This window comes from Trachurus japonicus, chromosome 19 (assembly GCF_045865225.1).
Source record: "Trachurus japonicus isolate A0001 chromosome 19, Traja_1.0".
In the NCBI taxonomy this organism is placed as follows: domain Eukaryota; kingdom Metazoa; phylum Chordata; class Actinopteri; order Carangiformes; family Carangidae; genus Trachurus; species Trachurus japonicus.
The window spans coordinates 22,369,599-22,393,448 of NC_140925.1; the positions used below are offsets into that span (position 1 = coordinate 22,369,599).

At 43.3% G+C, this 23,850-nt stretch overlaps 1 protein-coding gene across 1 annotated transcript; it reads left to right on the forward strand.

Annotated features, from left to right (window-relative positions):
- The first annotated feature begins 268 nt into the window (after positions 1-268).
- Positions 269-3,199, forward strand: LOC146968028 (C-reactive protein-like). The gene is made up of 3 exons (XM_085761484.1): positions 269-377; positions 499-562; positions 1,468-3,199. The coding sequence occupies exons 1-3, from the start codon at positions 375-377 to the stop codon at positions 2,076-2,078; spliced, it is 678 nt and encodes a 225-aa protein (XP_085617610.1). The 5' UTR covers positions 269-374; the 3' UTR covers positions 2,079-3,199.
- The last annotated feature ends 20,651 nt before the right edge of the window (positions 3,200-23,850 follow it).

Here is a 23,850-nt window from a genome sequence, read left to right on the forward strand (position 1 = left end):
GTTGCTGCTGCTGAGTGTTAACCAAGCTGTAACCTGCAGAAATCAACATCTCCATTTCTACTGGGCTCAGTGGGCTGGGGGGATGTCTCCATTAACAACGTCTGAAATTGTTGCACACTGATCAGATACTTAATATAAACGTCTCACAACTGACACAGTCACACATACTGTAGGTGACACAGTGTGTGTCTGCATCAGTCACATGCACAGCACAGCGTCACTCAGCCCTCACACACCAAGCCTATTGTGAGAGCCTCCAGTGAAGAGCTGAAGTCATGCCCTGTGCAAGGAGGGAAGAGGACCGGGCACGGGCACGGGCTCATTACCAAGTAGGACTGAGTTAGCAACACTGACAACAACAACACAACATCAAAATGGTAAGCAAAGTTTTTTTTTTCACTTAATTTGATCTTTGATGTGACTGAAGTGTTCAATAATTATATCACTTGTTAACACTTGTTGTCAGGTGGTGCCTGATCATATGTTGTGTGTTTGCAGAGGTTTTCAGTGGTTCTGCTCAGCGTGTTTGGATTTTCGTTGGTTCTCACCCAAGGAACACAAGGTAAGAGGACAAAATGTGATGGGAGAAAATGTTAGCCTATATGCAGGTTTTATTTTCATAATTCGTTAAGTGCTGAAAGTTGATGGCAACTGGACTTCTTGGAGGTTCTTGAAGACGTTTTGCTTCTCATCCAAAAGGCTTCTTCAGTTCTACAGCCCAGTGTGTAGGCCTGTTCAACCCTGGGAGGGGGCAGACACTTTTTCTTACCATGTTGATGTTAAATACCTGAGTTCCCACAGTGGTCTTTAGATCTGAAGAAGCCTTTTGGATGAGAGGCAAAACATCCTCAAGAACGGGAGTGTACCTATGTGTATGTCCTATGTTCCCCGATCGGGGAATATAGGACCCTCTTTTTGAAAAAGGGTCCTATGTTCCCCGTTTTCCCCAAAAAGGGTATGTTCCCCGGTCGCAATACATACTGGGGAACATAGGACCCTTTTTCTGAAAAAGGGACCTATGTTCCCCACTGTTACCGGAGAACATATGGTCCCTGCTGTTGCTGGTCGATGGACTTTATCTATCTGGCCTGTATAGCTTCAAATCAGCTCCTTTCTTCGTTGCCTAAACCCAACAATTACACTTCTCACTCAGACAGAAATAGGCATAAATATGCCAAGTCACTCACAACTCCACTTCAACACAAAAATTGCATGTTCCCTGGGTCCTTTTGGGGAAAAGTGGGGAACATAGGACCCTTTTTCTAAAAAAGGGTTCTATGTTCCCTGGTCCGCACACAGCAGGGAACATAGGACCCGGGGAACATAGGGATGATCCCCTCAAGAACCTTCAAGAAGTACAGTTTCCTTCAACTTTCAACACTTATGATGACTGAGAACCTCCACGGACATAGGAAGTGTGTGTGTTTTTTTGTCCACACAATGATCTTTCTCATCTTGTGTCACCAGTGGGTCTCAGTGAGAAGGTCCTGATCTTCCCCTATGAGACAGACTTCAGCTTCGTGGCCCTGGTCCCCCTGAAGGAGATGGGTCTGAAGGCCTTCACCCTGTGCATGCGCGTGGCCACCGAGCTGCCGGAGGACAGACAGATCATCCTGTTCGCCTACCGCACCGCAGACTACGACGAGCTCAACGTGTGGCGCGAGAAGGACGGCCGCATCTCCTTCTACCTGAGCGGCGACGGGGTCTTCTTCCAGCTGCCCCCCCTCACCACCTTCCGCACCAGCCTCTGCCTCACCTGGGAGTCCCGCACCGGCCTGGCCGCTTTCTGGGTGGAGGGCAAGCGCAGCACCTACCAGGTCTACAAACCCGGCCACACCATCCGCCCCAAAGGCAGCGTCATCCTGGGCCAGGACCCCGACAAGCACCTGGGGGGTCTGGAGGCAGCGCAGAGCTTCGTGGGGGAGGTGGCAGACCTCAACATGTGGGACTTTGTGCTGTCCAGGAGCATGATCCAGGCCTGGCACTACGGACACAAGGTCCCCAAGGGAAACATCTTTGACTGGGCCACTATCGAGTATGAGGTGACCGGGAACGTGATGGTGGTGGACGACGACTGACTCGGCGTGGAGCCGTCTGCAGAGAGGGATGGAGCTCTGGAGGTCTGTGTTGGACTGATACTCATATGTGTGTTTGTCCTTTTTAGATTCAGTGTTGTTTTATGTTAGGACCCTACAGCTGTTATTCCTAGAAGGCCAACAGAGTGTTTGTGACATTCATCATCTCCTGTTAACAGTATAGAAACCTATAACTTATGTCATAAATGCACAGAAATCAGCTGTCAATCGTTCAGCATCATAATGCATCCACTCAGATATTTTTGCTGCATCATAACTCTCGGTTATTCCTTTAATTTTTGTATTTTATATTTTTAAAAAGTCCTATCATCTTTGTACCTCAAAGCTTCATCCTGTGTAAATTGTCAGAGAAGGCTGTTAAAGATCAAGCACAAACTGTTGATGTGCCAGAAGTATCCATAGGGTGGCAGTCTGCACTAGTTCACCTTTAAAAAAAGAAAAAAACTCAAACTGAAACAGGGCTTCATCACACATGTATCCACTGATGTGATGTGACAGTTTTACTCTTATTAACTGAGGCTGTGAATAACAGATTAAAATGCTGAAAAACAAGATTTGATTGCTACCATTCAAATTTGCAGAGGTTTAAGATTTTGCAGCAGTCAAATGAAACAGTTGAAAATCTCAAACTAATATCGGCTCACATTACCAGTCACTCTATAGTGCTATAGTTCAAAGACTTGAGATAATACATTTAAAATGTGATACATTTAAAATAATGAAACTATCACTTTAGAAAAAAACAAAATAACAAATAAAAACCACTTACCGGTATTTCAAAAACCTGTTATTACACATTTCTTTTTGCCCAGCAATATTGATGATAAAAAAAACATGAATGAGATATTAAAACAGCAAACTGGGGGGTTGGGGGGGTGCATAATTCCTAGAGTAGACATAATGATTTAACTGCACTGAGAGACAAATAGCAATTATCATGTTTAAAATCCATTGCCATAATGTTTGCCGTCGGTTACCGTAGCCACTCATGAATTTTCCATGTTTCAGCTGATGTAAGAACGCTTTTGGGTCTGAAATATAATCTCCATGCCATGTGCATAACTAATAATGTTTGTAATTAAAGAGAACATTTTATCTTTGAACTCTGCCAGCTTCCTTTTCATAATCATCTTTTTGTGACACATTTTAAAGCAGTAATAACGTGTCTTCAACAGGGAAGCAATTAGATTTATTTTATAGTTTCTTTTATTTTAATTGTTGAATTTTTCTTTTATGAATCTCACTCATCTGGTAGGAAGGAGTGTCTATCCATTTTAAATCACTTTTTTTTTTTTTTACTAAGAAAGCACAAATTAATTTTGATTTATTGAGCTGTTTATTTGAAGCTCGTTGTAATATTCACTGCTCTTATTTGAACTGGAGTGAATGAGAGTCTATCACGTAAAGCCTCTGCACTCCATCCCCATGGGTCTTTGTCATGGGTCTATTATCCCATGTGTCCACAGAAACATAATGAGATGGATATGTTACATGTTACTTGCAGAATCAAGTCATATGGACTTGCTCCTCTAACAAAGGCCCCTCAGAACAAGCCCAAGGTCAGATCTTCTCCATCCAAGTGTAACACAGTAACCCTAAGTTCCTGTGTGCCGTCTCCGTTCGTCTCCATGGCTGCGTGCACTCATCCTGCCTTTGCACCACCACTCTGACCTCCTTGCAGAGACGAGGGAGGAAGTTTCCAGTGCACAGCCCGTGCAGGCTCCCTTGAGGGTGGGAAAGTGCTGCGTTTTCCGAGTGTGTGTGTTTATTCCGACCAAATCACCCGTCGGCTCTCTCGCAGCAGCTAAATAAGGAGAAGGCAGGGCCAATGAGTTCTGACTGCGGGTCAGCAGCCAAATGTTCCACCTTCTTGGATGTTGCAATGCATCAATCGCGGTGCCCACTCACTGTGCGGTAACACCTTTGTGGACCATCTGCCCAAGCCTGGCTTCTCAGCCCTCTGGTACACACACACACACACACACACACACACACACACACATGGTCTGTTATTCCTTCTTTTTGCATCTCTACCCAAAAGGGGTAATTCTTCATGCATACATATACATGAAAAAAAAAATCTACATATAAAGTTTTTACTCTAGTTTGTGTTTTAGTGAAGAATAATGAGTTGTACATTATTTAATCACATAACACCTTGCAGAAAGAGACAGGAAGTAAATAAAATACACTGATAAACATTTCAAGTCAGTTGACTCTTTTGCAGACAGGTTGTATTCTGGGGCCACACTCGTCTGCTTCTGCCCAAAAGAAGGACAGAACATCCTCAACAGAAGGACACAATCAGTGTCCTCTTCACAGAGTGGATAATTATTCCCTCTGTGTCCCTGTATTGCATGTTTTATCCAACTGAGCAAACAACTGGCTCCTCGTCCTGCTCGCGGACAGGGCCGCCAGTGTGGGCCTGTGAGATCTGCATATTGGCCCATGGTGGTTTGAAGCAGTCTGAGGTAGGGGCGCTTGCCACTGACTGTATGTCCATGCGTGTGGAGCTGGTGAAAATGTTTTCCACGCGAGAGGAGATAGACGGCAAGAGGGAGCCCCGCGTGAGCCGGCGAGGGGGAGACAGAAGGAGGGCCGTTCTGGATTCCTTCGAGCAACTCCAAATAGATTTCCAGGCAAAACATATTTGCATACGCAAGACAGTGCTACGAGCTATCTGACTGAGCTGTGGCATGTGTGCATTGAACAGATGGATAATTTTTTTTAGAGCTCTCTTGCAGAAATTTCAGCCCATTAAATTGAGATCTTGGGCATTTTTCAGCCTGCTTTTGTTCACGAGGCTCACAAAGGATCATCAGGATCAAGCTGCTCTTCTTTATGAAATCTAGTAGAAAGGTGGATGATCAGAGATGACGGGAAAAAATGTAGGAAATCTGTGTAATTTTAAAATAGAGCCAGGAGTGAGACAGTTTTGGGAAACTAGGGGAATTGCAAAACATTTTCTATAACAGTTCACTGAACTTCAAATTTGCACTTTCAGAAGGATGTGATTCAGAACATCTTTCGGCCTTCACCTTTTTTCTAGTTTGGTTCAAATAATGTTTTCTTGGCAAATATTCACAGAAATCCTGATGGAGGCTGAAGCTACAACCTGAATGTGAAGTTCCTCTCTCTCACCCTACTGCTCTCTTTATTTCTCTCTCTCTCTCTGAGAGGTTGTAATCAGCCAGTATGGTCACTCGTCCTCCCCTCTGGGCTGTATGAAAAATTCACCAGGCCGTCCCATTACAGTCAGACCGAATCAGGGCACAGGCATTACAACGGCCACACGCCGCACTTTTATCACTCCACACTTAGGAACGCAAATGTTGTGTTTATAAAACACAAAAATCACAGCAGACGTCAAATTTTTTTGCTGCAGGTCAGGTCAAACACACGCTGTAAGTACTGTACACACACACACACACACAAATACATACACATACACATACACATACACATACACATACACACAAGCATCAGCAGTCCTGAACTGTTAAAAACAGATGGACTATACCCTTTTCAGTGCAGGCTTTTCACACTGATGGTGCGAGACCTGACCTTTACTGTGTGTGAGTGTGAGAGCAGTTGGCTGTGTCCGGTGTGATACCTCCAGGCAGGACGGTCTACCCCCAGACACACTGTCCTGCCTGTCCTGTGTCAGGACTGATACTGAAACACTGTGCAGCGACAGAAGAACAAAATAAACAAAACTGCCCTGTGATTAATTTTATCAACTTGTTCAGTTTGTAACTTCTGCTTTTGTTGAATTACATTTAGTGTTAAAATGAAGTTGATGATCTAGCTGATGGGGGATTAAAGGGATCCTACACAAATTTTACATTCTGATTCTGGAGCTTTCTCATGTTTGATAAATTTCTAATATTGAACTTGGCTGCTTCAAAGCCACAGTAAAGTGATAAAAAGGAAGTAAAAAGAAAGAGAGCACACAAAAGTAGGAATAGCAAAAATATTTAGATGAACAAATACAGGCACAAAAAAAGACATCTGCCGCTACTGTGGATTAACTCGCTCTTTTTTCTGAAGCAACTCTTTTTTGTTGCTATTTTTCATGGATCCCTGACATAAAATTTTATCTTAAAGTCTATATTCATATCAAAAGTCTATATTCATATCAATGCAAAAAGTATATTTCTTTATGATTTAACTCACACATTCTATTTGCCAACATCAGGATTAAAGCATGAACAAAACAAAAAAATAAGTGCAGTGGATCATTGTTTTACATTGAAATGAAAAGTAAATACATATATTTAATTAAATAATAATAATAATAATAATAATAATAATAATAATAAATGAATTGCAGCCAAAATTCCCAAATCTTCCATTCCAGCAATAATCAACGTTACTGTTTTCCTGCCTCCTCTCCCCAAAGGAACGCAGGATCAGAGCGTGAACCACAGGAAGAGGCTCTGTGGTTGAATGCATTGTGGCTTTTAGCAGTGAATTCCCTCCATCGCCTCTGGGCTGGCCTCTCCTCTGAACATATGAGCCGTGCCACAGCGTGTGGCGCTGGGAGACGGTCCAGGGCCTCCTGATTAAATATTACAGCCCCCTAAATGGATGGAGATTAGCCTCTGTGGGAATGTTAGTTAATTTACCCCCCGGCCAGATGTGTGTGTGTGTGTGTGTGTGTGTGCATGCCTGTGTAGATATGAAAGGAGAAGCGGGGAGGAGAGGGGAGGAGAGGGGTTGTCGTACATGTGGCCTAGTGTAAATGGATTGCACATTTCCAGCAGTAGGTCAGCGGAGGAGGTGCTGTGGTTTCATGAGAGGAAGACACTTCAGAGGCAGTTAATCTCAGCTCACCTCAGATATTCTCAGTTTTGTTTTTTTAATATTGAACATGACATTGACATGAATTATGAGATCATTTTTCATGTCATGTCACTTTTTATTCAAGTTTAGACGATCAAAGGAGAAGTGGCAGAATCTGATCAGTATCCTTTGCTGTTCAACTATTTCATCAAACAGGAGGAACATGATGTGGGGTTTATTATAAAGAATGAATTAGAGATTTATGAGGCAAGCGTGAACATGTTGTATTTCCACTCTGTGCCCGATATTCTCTCAGCTGAACAAAATGTTCCCTACATTTTTACTTGGTTCTCCACATCTCCACTTGAAAGCAGGACGAACGTCACATGTTTATAAGCCAGAACTGATGAGTCCAGGCTTTTTTAGTCCAGTTGTACCACAGAAGCTGAAACAGTCTGAAAGAAAAAATCACAAAGTTAATAATGAAAAATCTTGTTTAATTAGTTTGTATCATTTAAAATGGATATTACTGAACTATGCCCCATATTTTTGTTTGCACATTAAATACAATTACTACATAATTAAAATATGTAATAAAGACATTCACATAATTAGACCTCGCCTAAAAACAAAGGACAAAGTCATTTTAGATACTATACAAAGTACTCCTATATCATACAACATCACTGTCTTCACCAATTAGAGTGTAGCTGTGCAAAAACAAAACAGTGTGAAAATGATCCATTTAACAAAATGTTATATATTTAAAAAAAAAAAAAAAAAAAGCTAATTTGTTTTTGTTTTGTGGATTCATTTTGATGTGTATAACCATATTGTCTTCAGAACAATGAACCTGAGTGAATGATCTTTTCTGTTGATGGAACAGAACAGACGCACGCTGTATCTAATGTAAATATGTTGATGCATTTTTTTCATAGATCTCATTTAAAGTTGAGATCCGTGCGACTTGGATTCATCAGTTCCCTCCTCAGCACAAAACAACAAACACGACGACTGCTCTGCATCTCCAGCTTGTAGGTGTTGGTCGTAGTAAAGAAATCATTTCTTTCACACATACGACTGTCATTTTAATTGCAGGCTGTTTTCTATGTTCTGTTATGCCAGCTCGATTTTCGCCGTGAATTATTGATCAGTTGGTTTTGTAGTTCACCGCGTTCCAAATGCTTTTAAGAATGTGAGTGCGTGTTTTGAGGTCTTTGCATGAAAACCCTGAACTTTATTATTTATAAACACACATAACCTTTACGGAGAGGGGGATGTATTTAATCATCCACTCTTTTTCTGTGCGTTCAGTGACTTTGGCCTCGGCGTTGCAGTGCAGTCTGATAAACATATGTTTTTCTCAGTCTTCCTCAGCAGACGTGTGCATCAGATGTATCACTGCGAGGCCTTAATTCTCTGTTAATTTTCCTCTCATAATGGACAAACACATCCATCAAACACACACCACATATGTGTACAGCATCCACAGACAATGACTGTTACCATGAACACACACACACACACACACAGAAACGCACAGGGAAACACAATCGCACACATGCACAAACACACACACACGAGCACTCTGTGCCACTGGGCAGGGACTAGCCTGAAAGATTGAAAGCAATTAAAACTATCATCTGCAGTGGCTGTGGGCAGGCCTGTGGCTGTGAGGGGGGAGCTGCCACTGTGCATCAGCCTCTCAGTCTCAGCAACGCGCAGCGACATGAGAGGCAGAGTCGCAGCTCTTCCCCAAAACACACAGGCACTGCCACAGCTCCCGTCGCCATGCACGCACGCACACACGCACACACGCACACACATCCGTATGCTCGCGCAGGGCTTTGTCATACAACTGCCATAACACTCCTGCTGCTGATCTTTCACCTGCTCCTGTGTTTCAGCGTCTTTCTAACGAGGGCCCAGAAGATGAAGCCTTTCTTTCCCAACTCTCATGTGTGGAGAGCTGAGCTGAGCTGAGCTGAGCTGTTTTGTAGGGGTCATCCCTATGTTCCCACAGCCCTATGTTCCCTCAGCCCTATGTTCCCTCATTTCTAACTTTTGTCGTCACTGAAAATTAGGCCCTATGTTCCCTCAGCCCTATGTTCCCTCATTTCTAACTTTTGTTGTCACTGAAAATTAGGCCCTATTACCACAGCCCTTTGGTCCCACCATTGGTTGGGTTTAGGCAATGAAGAAAGGAGTTGGTTAAGTTTAGTATAAAGACCAGGTAGAGGCTAGACAGGCCAGATAGACAGAGTCCAGATAGGTAGAGAGAGTCCAGAGGGAACATAGGGCTGAGGGAACATAGGCACGCTCCCGTTTTGTAACACTAACACCGGTGTATGGCTTCATAATGGCCTGGCCTGAAGCACGAGGAGCCAATGTGTCTCCAGAGGTGAAGTAACACAAACAAATCAAGAGACAAAAAAAAAGTTTAAGTTCCGATGCAATGATACGAGGGGACTGTGAAAGACGCCTTCGGTGCCCGATGTTTTTTTCATGTGCATGTCTTGCCAGGACCGTTATGTAGGATGATAATTCTAGGGGCCCAGCGACCGGTAGGGCCCACAAAAACCCCAGTAGTCTAATCTTTGTATGACTGAATTATTCTGCATAAGACCCTGACTGATACTCATAGTAATGCTGCATTAGCATCAAAACAAAGTAAATAAAAAAAATATAATATATACATAGTCTAAGAAAAAAGTGGAAAAGTCAGGGGACAGGGGCCCACCTTAGTATTCTTTCAGGGGGACCAGAATTCCTAGTCACGGCCCTGTGTCTCGCATACACACACACACACAAAAACAAAAGGCAGCAGAGCCCTGGGTTCATGCTCTGGACAACAGATGATTATCGTTCCCGTAAAGACTTTAGTGGTTTGGGATGCTTCATATATGGAGACACACACCTGCACACCAGTCTGATCTCATTAAGTGGAGCTGCTGTAACTCCAAGCTGTTCAGGCCAAACTTGGAGCAGTTTAGCAGCGTTCAGATCCGTGGGACTGGTGGCTGTCTGGCTCTGTCTGGACTTGCCCTTAACAAGTCTCCTCAGGACAACCACACCACCATTATCAACCACTGTTACTCTTTCTCTCTCTCTCTTCCTCTCTCTCCGTCCGTTCAGCTCTCAACCTGTCACTCTCACTTAGCATCGACATTAGCACCGGTGCTCTCCTCATCCTGGTTCTCTTCACCCCTCCCCGCCACCAGCTCCCCTTGGTGCGTTTGAATACATATCTCCGATATTCAGCCCCTACTTAATTTGACAGGCCCCTGTTTTGTCAGTCTGACAGGCCCATAGCAGGACACTAATAGGCCACAGAGACCACCAGCAAAGGCACCAGCCAGGGAGGCCCCTGCGGTGCCAGTCCCCATCACCCTCCACGTCTCTCCGGGCGATGCAGGCAGGGGAGAGGGGGTCAGGGGTGGGCTGGTCAGGCGGCAGCGCTGTCACACCAGGCCACAGCAGACTGGACCAGGCCTCAGTACTGACACCCATCACAGTTCTTCTGTAACCCTCCCCACCACCACCACTCCACACACACACACACACATACACACACACACACACACAAAAGAGGGTAAAAAGAGCAGCCAGTGGGGGTATCCAGGGATCTAATGACTACGCCTGCCACTCACAGCCATGACTGCAGTCGTCACGGCGATGGCTGCTGAGAGAGAGAATTAACTCCACGCTGTTTGTTTGGTGATGGACCCACGGTGGAGCAGCTGCAGTGGAGTTGTGTGTGTAGCGATATATATGTGTGTTTGTGTGTGTGTGTTTCCCTTTAGGCCACCTGTCTGGCCGATTGCGACCTGCTAAACTCTGATCACAGCTAATTGGTGGCCGCTGGTGGTTAGGAGGAAGAACGAACTCCAAATTTGAGACGGCGGCTATTGTTCTTCTTTTGTTTGCTCCCCAGACAGGTGACAGGAGACCAGACCGTGACATTCAAGTTTTTACTTGCTCATGACCTCAATTTTTTTAATCTGCAGTTTTGAACAGAGTTTCCTGCTCCCTTCAGGGTCACATGTGCTCACATAAACTTGCATAAATGTTTTAGTCACTGTAGCGGTCTGGCTACAGGGGTTTAAAGTCCAGCTCTCAGGTTTTAGTTCATCACTTTCGTCCTAAAATACATCTGCAGCACCGCCATGGAACTTTGTTTGACACCAGTGTTTCCCAGATGAAGCCACTTGACTTTAGCGAACACCTGATTTTTTTTTTTTTTTGCACCACCATGAGGTTGACTTTTTTGTTTCATAGTGTCCACAGGTATTGGATGGATTATCATGAAATCAAGTTAGCTCTCAATAAGTCCAACATTTTGAGCTGTCATCAAATCACTGCAAAACTAATACATGACCTATCAGCCTCAGCTGTGTAACACAGATTAGCACATGTGAACATGCTAGCACAAACAAGAATGGGAAACATGCTAAGTTGGCATTGTCACTGTGAGCATGTTGACATTACTAATTTAGTTAAAGCGCCACTGTACCTCCTTACTACAGCCTGTGTAGCTGCAGACCTTGTTTAGTCATGCATGTGAGTGAGACTCCTTTTCCTTTAGCTCTCGTATCAAAACCTCATCCATTTTGATTGAAATTTAAAGACATTTTTGAGCACATTTGGAGAAAATGTCTGATTAAGCTATTTGAATACAGTGAATGTAAAACATAAAAAATATAACATATTCAAATCCTGGCCAATCACCATCGACTGAAAAATATTTATTTATTCATTTATATATATGTTTTTTTTTGTTTTGTTTTTTTAACTCCAGACCTTACGGCCTCTGCCCTCGAAAAAATCTCACAGAAAATGATTTCCGCTCCAACATCCCATTTTCTGTGAGACTTTTTCGGGTTCACCTTACGGCTGGAGCAGGGACCCACTAGGTACTATACTAGGTATATTTAAAAAATAAAAAAGTGTATTATATTAACCTGGGTCCAGCACAGTATAAACATAGCAGTGCCATGTCATGTGTAAACATACATTGTTTTTGTGCATTCAGTACTAAGGTATTCAAATAATACACAGGTTCATATATTCATGTTTCTTCTAAACGTGTAAAGGTACAGTGAGTAGGGGGGCATCCCTCTGACATTTATAAACAGCCTGTTAACCGGTACCAATGCCAATATCAACAATGTCTGTCAACTGCATGATTATCATGCAGACATTCAAACTGATGTTTTTATTTGAAACATAAAGGTGGAAACTAAAACCTATAAAACATTACCTACTCAATCAAAAATTCCAGGACCCCCCTGTTGAAGACCTCTGCTCTAGACAGCTAGGTGTTTATGGTGAGACTGTTTTCATTGCTAATGTCAGAGCTGATCTAGCCTCAGTTCTCATCGAGAGGCACAGTTCAATACACATCAGACTGATACAATTAATCCAATTTTGAAACATTAATCATTTCAAATGTCCTGTGTTTTCACACAGCTGCAGGGCCAAAAGGTTGAATTAAAAAAAGAAGACCCTTATGACATTGTCAGTCAGTTAAAATCATTGTGTATTCTTCTTGTCTTTGACTTTGACTGTTGACAGGCGCTGTGATACAGAGAGAGAGATCCAAAGGACGTCAGGGTTAGCGTTGGATGACGGATGAGAGCCAGAGACAGGGGGCCGGTTGGGGGACTCCCGGGTCTTTCGTGTGGTGAATTATTAAGGTTTACTAATACTTCATAAATCCCCTCTTTGTCCTGTCCATTACCGGCCTGTCACATCCTCTCGCCAGCGCAAGACTGACTCACTTGCTTCATCTAAATGACAGAAGTTAAACTGTGTTCCAGAGGAGATGGGGGGTGGGGTGGGCGGGTAGAGTTGGGGCTTGTGGGGAGGGGGAAACAGCACTCTGCAAGTAGGCCTCGGGGCTGGATGGCATGGTGAGGGTGCGCATCACTTCAGATTGTGTGCTTGTGCGATTCTGCTTGTGTTTGTGTGTCTCCTGTGTTTCTCTTTAAAATGGTGAAGTGCGTAAGAAAATCTAAGTGTGTGTGAACTTAAAGACTCTTGAGTGAGTGGATGAAAAGAGGAAGTCAGTGTGTATCATTTCTCAGACTCATGCTTCCTCATTAATCCCCCAGCATCTACACCACCAGTCCTCCACTTCCCCTCCACCCCCCTACCCCCCCCCCCCCCCCCTCCTCCCAAAACAGCAAACCTTGCCTCAGTGCGTGCCTGGCGGACTCTCTCCGCGGTCTCGACAGCCGAGCTGGTCGTTGCCCCGAGCGCTGAGGAGCTGTCGCCTCTCGTTAGTGTCGCTGTGGCGACCCAGAGTCCTGCCTGCCTGCTCCTTGATTAGAGAGTGAGGTGGATGGAGTGTGTGTGGATGCATGTACATCAATGTGTGTGTGTGTGTGTGTGTGTGTGTGTGTGTGTGTTTAGTGCTACTCAACCCCCCTCCTGCCCGCAGAGCTGCTTTTAAAGATCAGTGATTTGGTCAATTGGCCTGGCAACTCCAATCCCACGGAAGGTCATTGATGACTCAATGGACCAGTCAGTGTGGCAGGCTGTCATGTCACTATGCATGCATGTTTGTGTGTATGTATGTGTGTGTGTGTGTGTGTGTGTGTGTGTGTGTGTGTATGGGAGTTACCAAGCCCCTGACAAAATCAATGAGGACAAAATCTATAAAGCTGCGATCAGTGTGTCAAAATTCCACAAAATCACCAGGTTTGTTCTGCTCCTAAATTTTTTACTTGATCACTGCGCCATGACTCCAGGTGGACTTGGATTATAAAGTTGACCTATAAAACAGTGCGTGGTGGAGCTATTCCTAGCTTATCAACATCACAGTATAAAACATGTTCTGTTATTGCCTGTGAATATTCTCATTCATCCAGGTCATAGTTATCTCAAGGACATTTCAATCGAACGCAACTGGACTTGGTTATTTGTCTTAGAAGACGTTTCCCCTCTCATCCAAGAGGCTTCATCAGTTCATGCTCACATCTGACCAGGCTGGAACTGGTCCGATGAAGCCTCTTGGATGAGAGGTGAAACGTCTTCTAAGACAAATAACCAAGTCCAGTTGCATTCGATTGAAATGTCCTTGAGATGTTCTGTTATTGGTTGTATCTCTCCCTGTGTTGTTGAACTCTTCTGACTTTTTTCCTTTTACAGTTCATTCTGATGTGATGTTATAACACCCAGTGGAAGACCTGGAGCTACAGTATATTTAAAGGAATGCTGCCATACATTGGAAGTCCAGGTACATGGTTAGATATTGAGCAGGGATCTCTGTTGTATGTCGTCTAAACTCTCCAGTAAAGGCAAAAGTGTTAAAAATGGGATGATGCTAAATAAACTTTATCTATTCAGAGTCAAATGCACTTAGATACAGCCTAGATATTGAAAGTTAACAGGTGCAGCAGCTCTGTCAAACAAAACAATACTTTGCTTGCTAGCTTGTCTTGTAACCCTAAAACTGTGACGCATGGTGGCTGACCTTGTGAAAAACTTTGGACCGCCAACTGTCGGCATGTCTGCTGCAGGATGGCCAGGTCAGTGAGTCCCAAGACCCTGAGGGAGCCATAAATACTGTGTTATTTCACTTCCTATATGCCCTGCCCTGGGCACAGCTGTCCATCTCTGGACAATTTCTCTGCCCAAAGGGAGGACTGACTGACTCGGTGGACCTTGTACATGCGCTTGCCCATCTGTTTGGGACTGTCTTTCATTCACCCCATGGAAGGCATGCAGAACCAGGCAACTTGGTTCATTTTGAATTACAAACAGAGGCTGACCCATTGAGGTTTTGTAGCAACCAAAAACGTAATAACGGCCAATAACGTAGTAACAGCCAATAATGTAATAATTTTGGCCATTTTAAATGTAATAAAGCCAATAATGTAATAACGTGCCAATAATGTAATAAAACTTTTGAGCCAATAACGTAATAACTTTTTGCCAATAATGTAATAAGTTATTACATTATTGGCTGGTAATAACTGGTGTCGATAATGTAATAATACATAAATATGATTGCAGTTCTTGGAAATGAAAGTTTTTTTTTGCAGTTTTTGTGCAGTTTGCTAATCAAAAATAGGTAAGTGGATGACATAGTCGTCATATTTATTTATCCAAGAGATGTACTATCTTTCACCTCTCTCTCTCTCTCTCTCTCTCTCTCTCTCTCTCACACACTTCTACCATGCTTAAAATGTTTGCAAACGGAAGAAGTAAGCATTGTAGGCTATCAACAACCTCCAAAACATAACCAAACTTGTGTATTGAATGGTGTCTGCCAGCCAGTTTATGTTTCAGTCATGTATAACTTCCTGCCTCAGACAAACCATGTGAAATGTGATAATCCCAGCATGGCTCGGAGGAGCAATGGAGTTGATTTGGTTTTACCATTCTCTTTCTATTTGAATTTTTTTTTTCAACACGTTGAGCTTAAAGGTCCCGTGTTGGATAAAGCGACATTTTGATGTTTTTTTTGTTTTTTGCAGTGATAATAAAGCAACATAGGTTCTATATTTATACTGTGAAAGTATAAAGGTAGTTTTTTCATTCACAAATGTAAATAAAAAAAAAACTACCTTTATACTGTATGGAGCAATACAAACATCTATCTTTAGACTTTCACAGTATTAAAGCAGATAACAGCGGCACGGCCGTTTCGGCTAATGCTGTGTTCAAGGCAGGCTTTTGAAACCGTAAGTTACAGCTTCAAGTCACAACTACGACTTGGTAGCGTTCCAGGTAACCCGTAGCTCGTGTTTTTACCGTCCTGTTGTCTGTGAAAGTTCCCTATAACGGCCACTCGTAACTTCCGACCCGTGAACTCGTACCAGATCGAACTGGTATGACTTCACAGGAAGGAAAAACACAAAGTACGAGTTTCCTTGAACGCACCATGAGTTAGCAGCCCCCGCCCTTGTCAGGCATCAATTGGTCCTCGTGCTACGTCACCACATTCACGCGCATCCCTTGGCTGCACACACAGCCCTTCATGCCGTTCTCTCCCCTCATTGGATAACACTTGTATCCCACAAGGAAAATGTTCTCCTCGGGTTACAGCAGAGCAGAGTGACGGAGAGACTCGTGTTTAGGCTGAAATACTTCATGTAAGTGATTGCTGACGGAAAATAGGACTATTTAGGACTTATATTAACAAAAACATTCCACTGATATCTGCTTTAATATAGAACCTAAAGGTGCTTTATCATCACTGTATAAAAAACAAAAAACATTGAAATGTCACTTTATCCAAATGGGACCTTTAAGCTCAACGTTTTGATGTAGTTTTTAATTTTCAAACATGAAAATCAAAGTTAGACGTATGAAACCTGCAGAGATTTCATTTGACATCTCCAACAGCTGGTTTCAGTAGTGATCTATTTGTTGATTGGTGCTGTGAAAGAAAACATTTCTTTGAGAAAGAGATTTCTGAATGTGTACAATTGTGCTGCCACTTCATTTGGAACTTCATTTGGGTGTTCTGGAGATAACGCTAACCATCAAGTTGGACAAATGATGGCTAAATATGTTAATTTAAAAAAAAATCTACTTCATTCATTCAATCAACGCCTTTGCTCCTCCGAGCCATGCTGGGATTATCACATTTAACATGACCTATTCCCAATGGTTTGTCTGAGGCAGGAAGTTATACATGACTGAAACATAAACTGGCTGTCAGACACCATTCAATACACAAGTTTGGTTATGTTTTGGAGGTTGTTGATAGCCTACAATGCTTACTTCTTCCGTTTGCAAACATATCATTAAGCATGGTAGAAGTGAGAGAGAGAGAGGTGAAAGATAGTATATCTTGGATGAATAATGTCATCCACTATACCTATTTTTGATTAGCAAACTGCACAAAACTACCTTTTATTTCCAAGAACTGCAGTCATATCTATGTATTATTACATTATCGGCACCAGTTATTACATTGTCAAAGGTTTTTTTTAATACTAGGCCAATAACGTAATAACCAACCAATAATGTAATAACTTATTACATTATTGGCAACATGTTATTACGTTATTGGCTCAAAAGTTTTATTACATTATTGGCACATTATTACACTATTGGCTTTATTACATTTGAAATGGCCAAAATTATTACGTTATTGGCAGTTATTACGTTTTTGGTTGTAACAAGGTTTGATGTAACACTGAGAGCAATGTGTCCCTGATTACTGTAGCAATAGTTCACCCAAAAAAGCAAAGAATGTTACATTATGACACATCACATTTTAGAAGGTGTGGGCTGCTACAGCTGGGTTTAGCTGAAAATCTTTAGCCATACTAGCAACTTCTAGAGATGGCAATGTTGGTCTGTCGGTCGTTTTTGTTTTTTTGTTTTTGGGCATTTATGCCTTTATGGATAGTACAGTTGAGAGAGACAGGAAACGGGGAGGCAGAGAGAGGGGGGATGACATGCAGTAAATGGCGCCCGACGCGGGACTCGAACCGGGGCCGACTGCAGCGAGGACTGTGCCTCTATACATGGGGCGCCCGCTCTAACCACTACGCCATGCGACGCCACGCGACGCCCCCTGTGGGTCAGTTGATCCACCAGTTTGACCAGCTTAAAGCAGATATCAGTGGAATGTTTTTGTTAATATAAGTCCTAAATAGTCCTATTTTCCGTCAGCAATCACTTACATGAAGTATTTCAGCCTAAACACGAGTCTCTCCGTCACTCTGCTCTGCTGTAACCCGAGGAGAAAATTTTCCTTGTGGGATACAAGTGTTATCCAATGAGGAGAGAGAACAGCATGAAGGGCTGTGTGTGCAGCCAAGGGATGCGCGTGAATGTGGTGACGTAGCACGAGGACCAATTGATGCCTGACAAGGGCGGGGGCTGCTAACTCATGGTGCGTTCAAGGAAACTCGTACTTTGTGTTTTTCCTTCCTGTGAAGTCATACCAGTTCGATCTGGTACGAGTTCACGGGTCGGAAGTTACGAGTGGCCGTTATAGGGAACTTTCACAGACAACAGGACGGTAAAAACACGAGCTACGGGTTACCTGGAACGCTACCAAGTCGTAGTTGTGACTTGAAGCTGTAACTTACGGTTTCAAAAGCCTGCCTTGAACACAGCATTAGCCGAAACGGCCGTGCCGATGATATCTGCTTTAAATTCAATGTCGTGAAATGTGATATATTTGATAAATAGCCACAGTGGCCAGAGAATGAATGCTTACTACTTTGACTGATTCATCTAGCACCAAGAGCATGTTCTCTTTTAGTTTCGTAACCAAAAATGCTGCACTGCACTTTAAGGATGTAGCTATTTATGCTTTTATACTTGTAGTTATTGTATCTCTGTGTGCTCTTTTCTCTTGAACTACTTAGTGTCCTCTTAAATTGCCCGTTGGGCATAAATAAAGTTATTTGAATTGAACTGAATTGAAAAACCCAAACCCACAGCCTCAGCTGTATGTTGTATTTTTGTGCTACAGTAATTATCAAACGTTAGCTTGCTAACATCTTATACTTAGATGGTGATCGTGATAAACAGATTGTTAGCATCATCCCTGCATTAGTTTTTACAATTAGCATTTAGCTCCTGACACCAGATAATACCTGTAATGACTCTGATGCTCTTATTTTCTAACTGATCTCTATAAGTCAGTTATTTGTCCAAAATTATTTGTCAAACACTCAAAAATGTAAGGAAATAGAGACACTTGACAAAACCAGAGGAAGATATCACGCGTTCTCCATCATCCATCTACTGTGTATCACAACTACGAATCATGGGATGTGAGAGGAGAGAGTCTGCAAGCGGCAGTGAGAATACGCGAGAACGACAGCCAGTGAGAGGGAAACAAGACTTCCCTCTAGCTATGGCTTCCTGACTTGTTTATTTGCTAACTGGGTGGGGTGGGGGAGGGCGGGGTGGGGTGGGGGAGAGGGTGAACATATGGTTTGCTAAAACATGGACTTGTAGTTGGGAGGCCGAGGAACCCTAAGGGATGGAGCTGACGGGCTTTGGTCCCTGTCTCCCTCAATTCCTCCCGCTTGGGCAGCCAGAGCCGAACAGCCGTCCTCCAGGAGTTAGCAGCTCAGTGCAGCCTCTCTCTCCCTCTCTCTCTCCCTGCTGTTGCCTACCCCCCCACACCCATTCTGAGTCAAACCCAGAGATGGCGAAGAGGGGGAGGTGAGGGGGCCTCTGGCTTTGGGGTGTACATGAGGAGGAGGGGGGCTCTGGCTGCAGCTGGGGAAGCGATGACTGACACCATCCTCTAGTCCCTGCTCCCCAGAGTGTGGTACTGCTCTGAGCCCTGTTGCTGAGGGAATAAAAGCCCTGGTCCCGGCAAAAGGACATGCTGGTACTGTGCTCCCGACACATATGGACATTTGCTGTGCATTAGCGTTCGGATCTGGACACATTCGATGGGTAACGGATACTTTGCTCTTTGGGAATTGGTCAGAACTTGAAGATAGGAGAGTGCACAAGGTCAGGAGCTCTGGCTTTAGGTGTGGAGGGTCGTCAATGAGCTACCAGCTACTGCAGCTATCTTATACAGATCACTGCACTGAGATAGACAGATTCACAGACACACACTCATACACACACCCTCAAGGTCTATGTGTTTACAGACACACTCACTCACTGGGATCAAGGCGCTAATGTACACACATGGTCTCACACACCCTGCATTGATGAACAAACATATGCACACACTCACATGCACTCCCTGTGGGTCAGTGACTTAATATGCATAGTTATACACACACATACACTGGGTCAGTTGTTGATAGACTTACACATGCACACGCACGCACACACCCTGAAGGTCAGTGCCGTGATGGACAGCAGTCCTGATGTGCTCTGACAGAATCGGCTGCTTCCTTTCATTTCAACTTGCTTTTCTCCCCATCAGGTGACACCCACAGGTGCCCCGGCGAGAGAGACCCCGCCTCCTGCGGGTGTGTCTGGAGGCAGCTGGTGAAAACGGTGGGAGGGGGGGCAGAGACTGACACGATGAGCGAAAAAGCAGGGCGACCCAGGCACCAGCTGCTTCCCAACAGCGAACCCACAACACAGGCTTTGGTGTGAACTCCACCTCGCGTCACACTCGGATATATGAATGATAAGCAGTCAACGTCAGGCATCAGCTGCATGTCATTCCAACTGAATGCCTCTGACAGAGTTAGCAGCAACAAGCCCTTCTCACCTACTGATTCTGCCGCAAAGTTGCATCCACATTTGATGTTAAGACTCAGAGAAGGGCATAGATATCTGCAGAGAAAACCCCAGCGAGTCATACGTCCAGTCATGACTGAACGTTGACATCTGCCCTTTTCAGATATCAACCCAGCTCAATTTGAAGGCTGCATTTTCACCTTGGAGAAAAGCCAGTGTTTGTCTAGCCCGCATCTGTATAATTGTGTGTGTTCATTTAAGTGTGAAGCTGAAAATGTCTCACTGTGTGCTCCCAGCACTGTTCGCTGACATACTATGTGGGCAATTCACCTTCCAAAAAGGACACTTGACTATTTTGTCAGGACTTTTGGATGTAACTTTAAAGGCAATTATTACCATTCATAGGAATAAAGAAGAAATAATTACCAATTTCCAAAATACCAATTTCCTTATAAACCTGCTGAGCTAATCTGGTTCAGTCCAAAGGTGACAGCTTCTGCCTACCAATATCTAAAGAGCCAAGGGAATGAATATGGGTTATACGTGCAACATGCAGTAGTGAGGTCCCTTAGCCGTGTGTATTCCATGATTGTTTGGGATAATTGACATGGGGTTGTGTGAGGTAGTTACTGTATTTTTCACTGCAGTAGATTCAAATCAGTGCATTCTTATTTGGCAAAGCAGCAGGGAGTGATGTGCTGCTATGGAAAGGGCCATCTGCAAAAATGTTGTCACCACAGAATAATCAAATATAAATTGAAGTGTACAATTTTTTGAGCGTTTTCATAATTTTGTCTTGCTGCAGAAGAGCCCCATCCTTTGGACCTGCAGTTTAGTAACTGCTGAACTGCACACGAGTGCAACTGCTGCACATGTGGTATTATTATTATTTTTTAAGTATATTTGTTGGGGCCTTAAATGGATAGTACAGTTGAGAGAGACAGGTCATTAGGAGGCAGAGAGAGGCGGAATGACATGTAGTAAAGGGCCGCCCGATGTGGGATTCGAATACTAATGTATTTTCTATTTAAATGCTAATTGACATTGTGAATTTTAAAACTCAACATGAAGTAACTTGTGAGTAATTTGTGAGGCATGTATATGACTGGTCAAACCAGCTATAGGACCAAACAGAAGCAAGAAAACTACTTTTCACTGCAGCAACTGTACTGGGGTCCTGGAGCAAAGTATTGAAGCTGCTCCCCTTGCTCCAGGACTGTTGGAGTGTCTGGAAAGAAAAGTAAAACAGACTTTAAATTTTCCATATATGGTCCAACACTGTGAAAAAATGTACTGAAACTTAATAATACATGGAGCACCTTCAGTATATTTCTAAAGTATCTTATTGCAACAATGATGTAAGAGGGTTATTAGCATGTTAAAGAGTAAAAGATGGTAAGGATGATTTGAAGTCACAAAACACACTGGGTGCTTAAGAAAACCAAAGGAAGTCACCAAAGGCACGAGGTTGTTTTGTGTCTGTGTGTTGGTGGAGATGGGGATGGCTGTTGGAGTCGTTCTCCTTTGAAATCGAGGGGGAGAGAGGGGAGGGGGGTGGTGAATAATTGATAGTGGCTGAGAGCGATATGAGTTTAGTTAATGTGCCCAGCAGCGCCGGCTAAGAGAGGAGCTGTTAGCTATTCCACCTCAGGCCTCAAACTCAGGCGCTGGAAACAGACTCAGCCTGGCATAGAGGTCGCTATTTAGTCGTCCATCTTCCCATCCGTGCATATACAGTCCATTTTGTGGAATGGTGGGTGTTGAAGATTTCTCTTAATTTGCATAGGTTTGGCTGTGTGGCTTTGTGTGTGTGTGTGTGTGTGTGTCTCTTTGCAGGAATGTGCACAGCTGGATCTCCCTGGTAGCGGTGTTGTTGCAGCCCTCAGGTTCCTTTCTCTGAGTGGTAATAGAGTGCTCCTGTCAGCCTCCACAGATGCCGCTCCATAAGGACCCTCAACTCCATCAACTCGCCAGGAGAGTTTCTGCGCTCACACTGCAAGACTCAGCTCCTTCAAACTCCTTTTCCACTGTGAAGGTTAACGCGTCGCTACGGCTCCACATTAACAGAGGACTCAGAGTTTTGGGGAGAGTGGTGGTATGTCTACTTATCTGATCATTTAGCAACAAGCTGCAGCTAGCCTAGCCTGGTTTAAAACACAAACATAAAAGAAATGATTCATTTCTAATCTAATAATCAAACTTACATAAAATAAGTGATTAAGGCAATTAAGTGATAAATTAAATCTGGGAGATTCCAGGACAGTAAATAGTAACCCAGTCTTTTCAGCTCTACAAATACAGTAAATAGAATAACTAGAATGGAAACACGGGTTTAGGGCAGCAAAGGACTAAAACCTCTGAGGTAAAAGAAACTAACAGTAGACTGAAAAAAAAAATCTGTCAGACTCAAGAATCAATATAAAACATTAATTTGTAAGTGGAAGTGTGGTTCTCAGAAATAAAAGACAGCAGAGTGCATCAGATCCGTGTGCGTGTCGATTGTTTGCTCCACTGGTACAAATTTAGATGATGATATTGTGAGTGAAGTATTTATTTATTTATTTTTTTAGACTCAGAACATTAACAGTGACGGCAGCTTTTGAGATTAATTATACATTACCTCACATCACATCACACTGTGGCCAGCCTGGAATAAAACCTATGAACTATACGCACGCTTTTATCAAGAAAACCTCAGTGTATTCTCTATCTTGATCCCTATAACATTTATTTTTATAGCCTGTGTGCAAAAAGCAAAACGTATCTCTGTGAAAGTTTAATAAATATTGAAAACCAACCTGTCATGTTTCTGGAGATGTTTCACCGTCATCCACAATTAGCTCGGAGCAACTCCTCCGTCTCCTTGGTGCATTGCATTGTTTGCTGACTTTTCAGAGTTCACTTAGCTCTGTCACATTTCCACTGAGAACACACTACACACTCAAACCTGCCCTCGTGTTGACTGTGGCAAGCAATACATTAACAATGCAGCAGTTATTTAATGGCTATATTTGCCATTAAGTAATGACATTTCCTTTTTAGGTTTCACAGTTAATTAATAATTCAGAGGGAAACCTTAGATATCGCCATAGTTACACCTTTAAACACTGTCACATTTAATATATTAGCTCTGTCCCGGTTGCTGCCGTAGTGTCCTTGGGCAAGACACCTTACCCGCCTTGCTCCTGATGGGTCGTGGTTCGCGCCTTGCATGGCAGCTTCCGCCATCAGTGTGTGAATGTGTGTGTGAATGGGTGAATGTGATGTACTGTAAAGCGCTTTGGGTATCGTTCAGGTATAGTAAAGCGCTATATAAATACAAGACTATTTACCATTTTACCATATTTGCTTATTTTGGTGCTTCTGTATAGTAATATGTAAAACTAAAACACACTGCTCAGTCATTCTGAAAACTCCCGTGGTTCAGGACACATTGTATTTGACATTTTATTGATCCATTGTGGCATAACTGATATCTGATGGAAAGCACTAATGTTAGACTTTGAATGACATCTCTAATACAATACAATCTCTCCCCAACCCAGAACAGAAGTGGCAGCAGTGTCCTCACTTAACATACTTACACTCAACAGAGAAACTGACACCGTCTCCCCAGCGTCTCTGTAGTCTCAGAGAAACAGTTTTTTTATTCTCAGGGAAAGAAAAAAACTGACATCATCCCCCATGTGCTTTCAGGAGCAGAGGATCTTTCTGTCTTGCCTCTCCTCCTTCTCTACTTGCTCCTCCATGTCATAGTTCGCTCCTGTCGTTTCTCCTGATTTACCAGACATCCTCTTTCCCCTGCTGTCACATTTGGTACAGATGGTTAGGC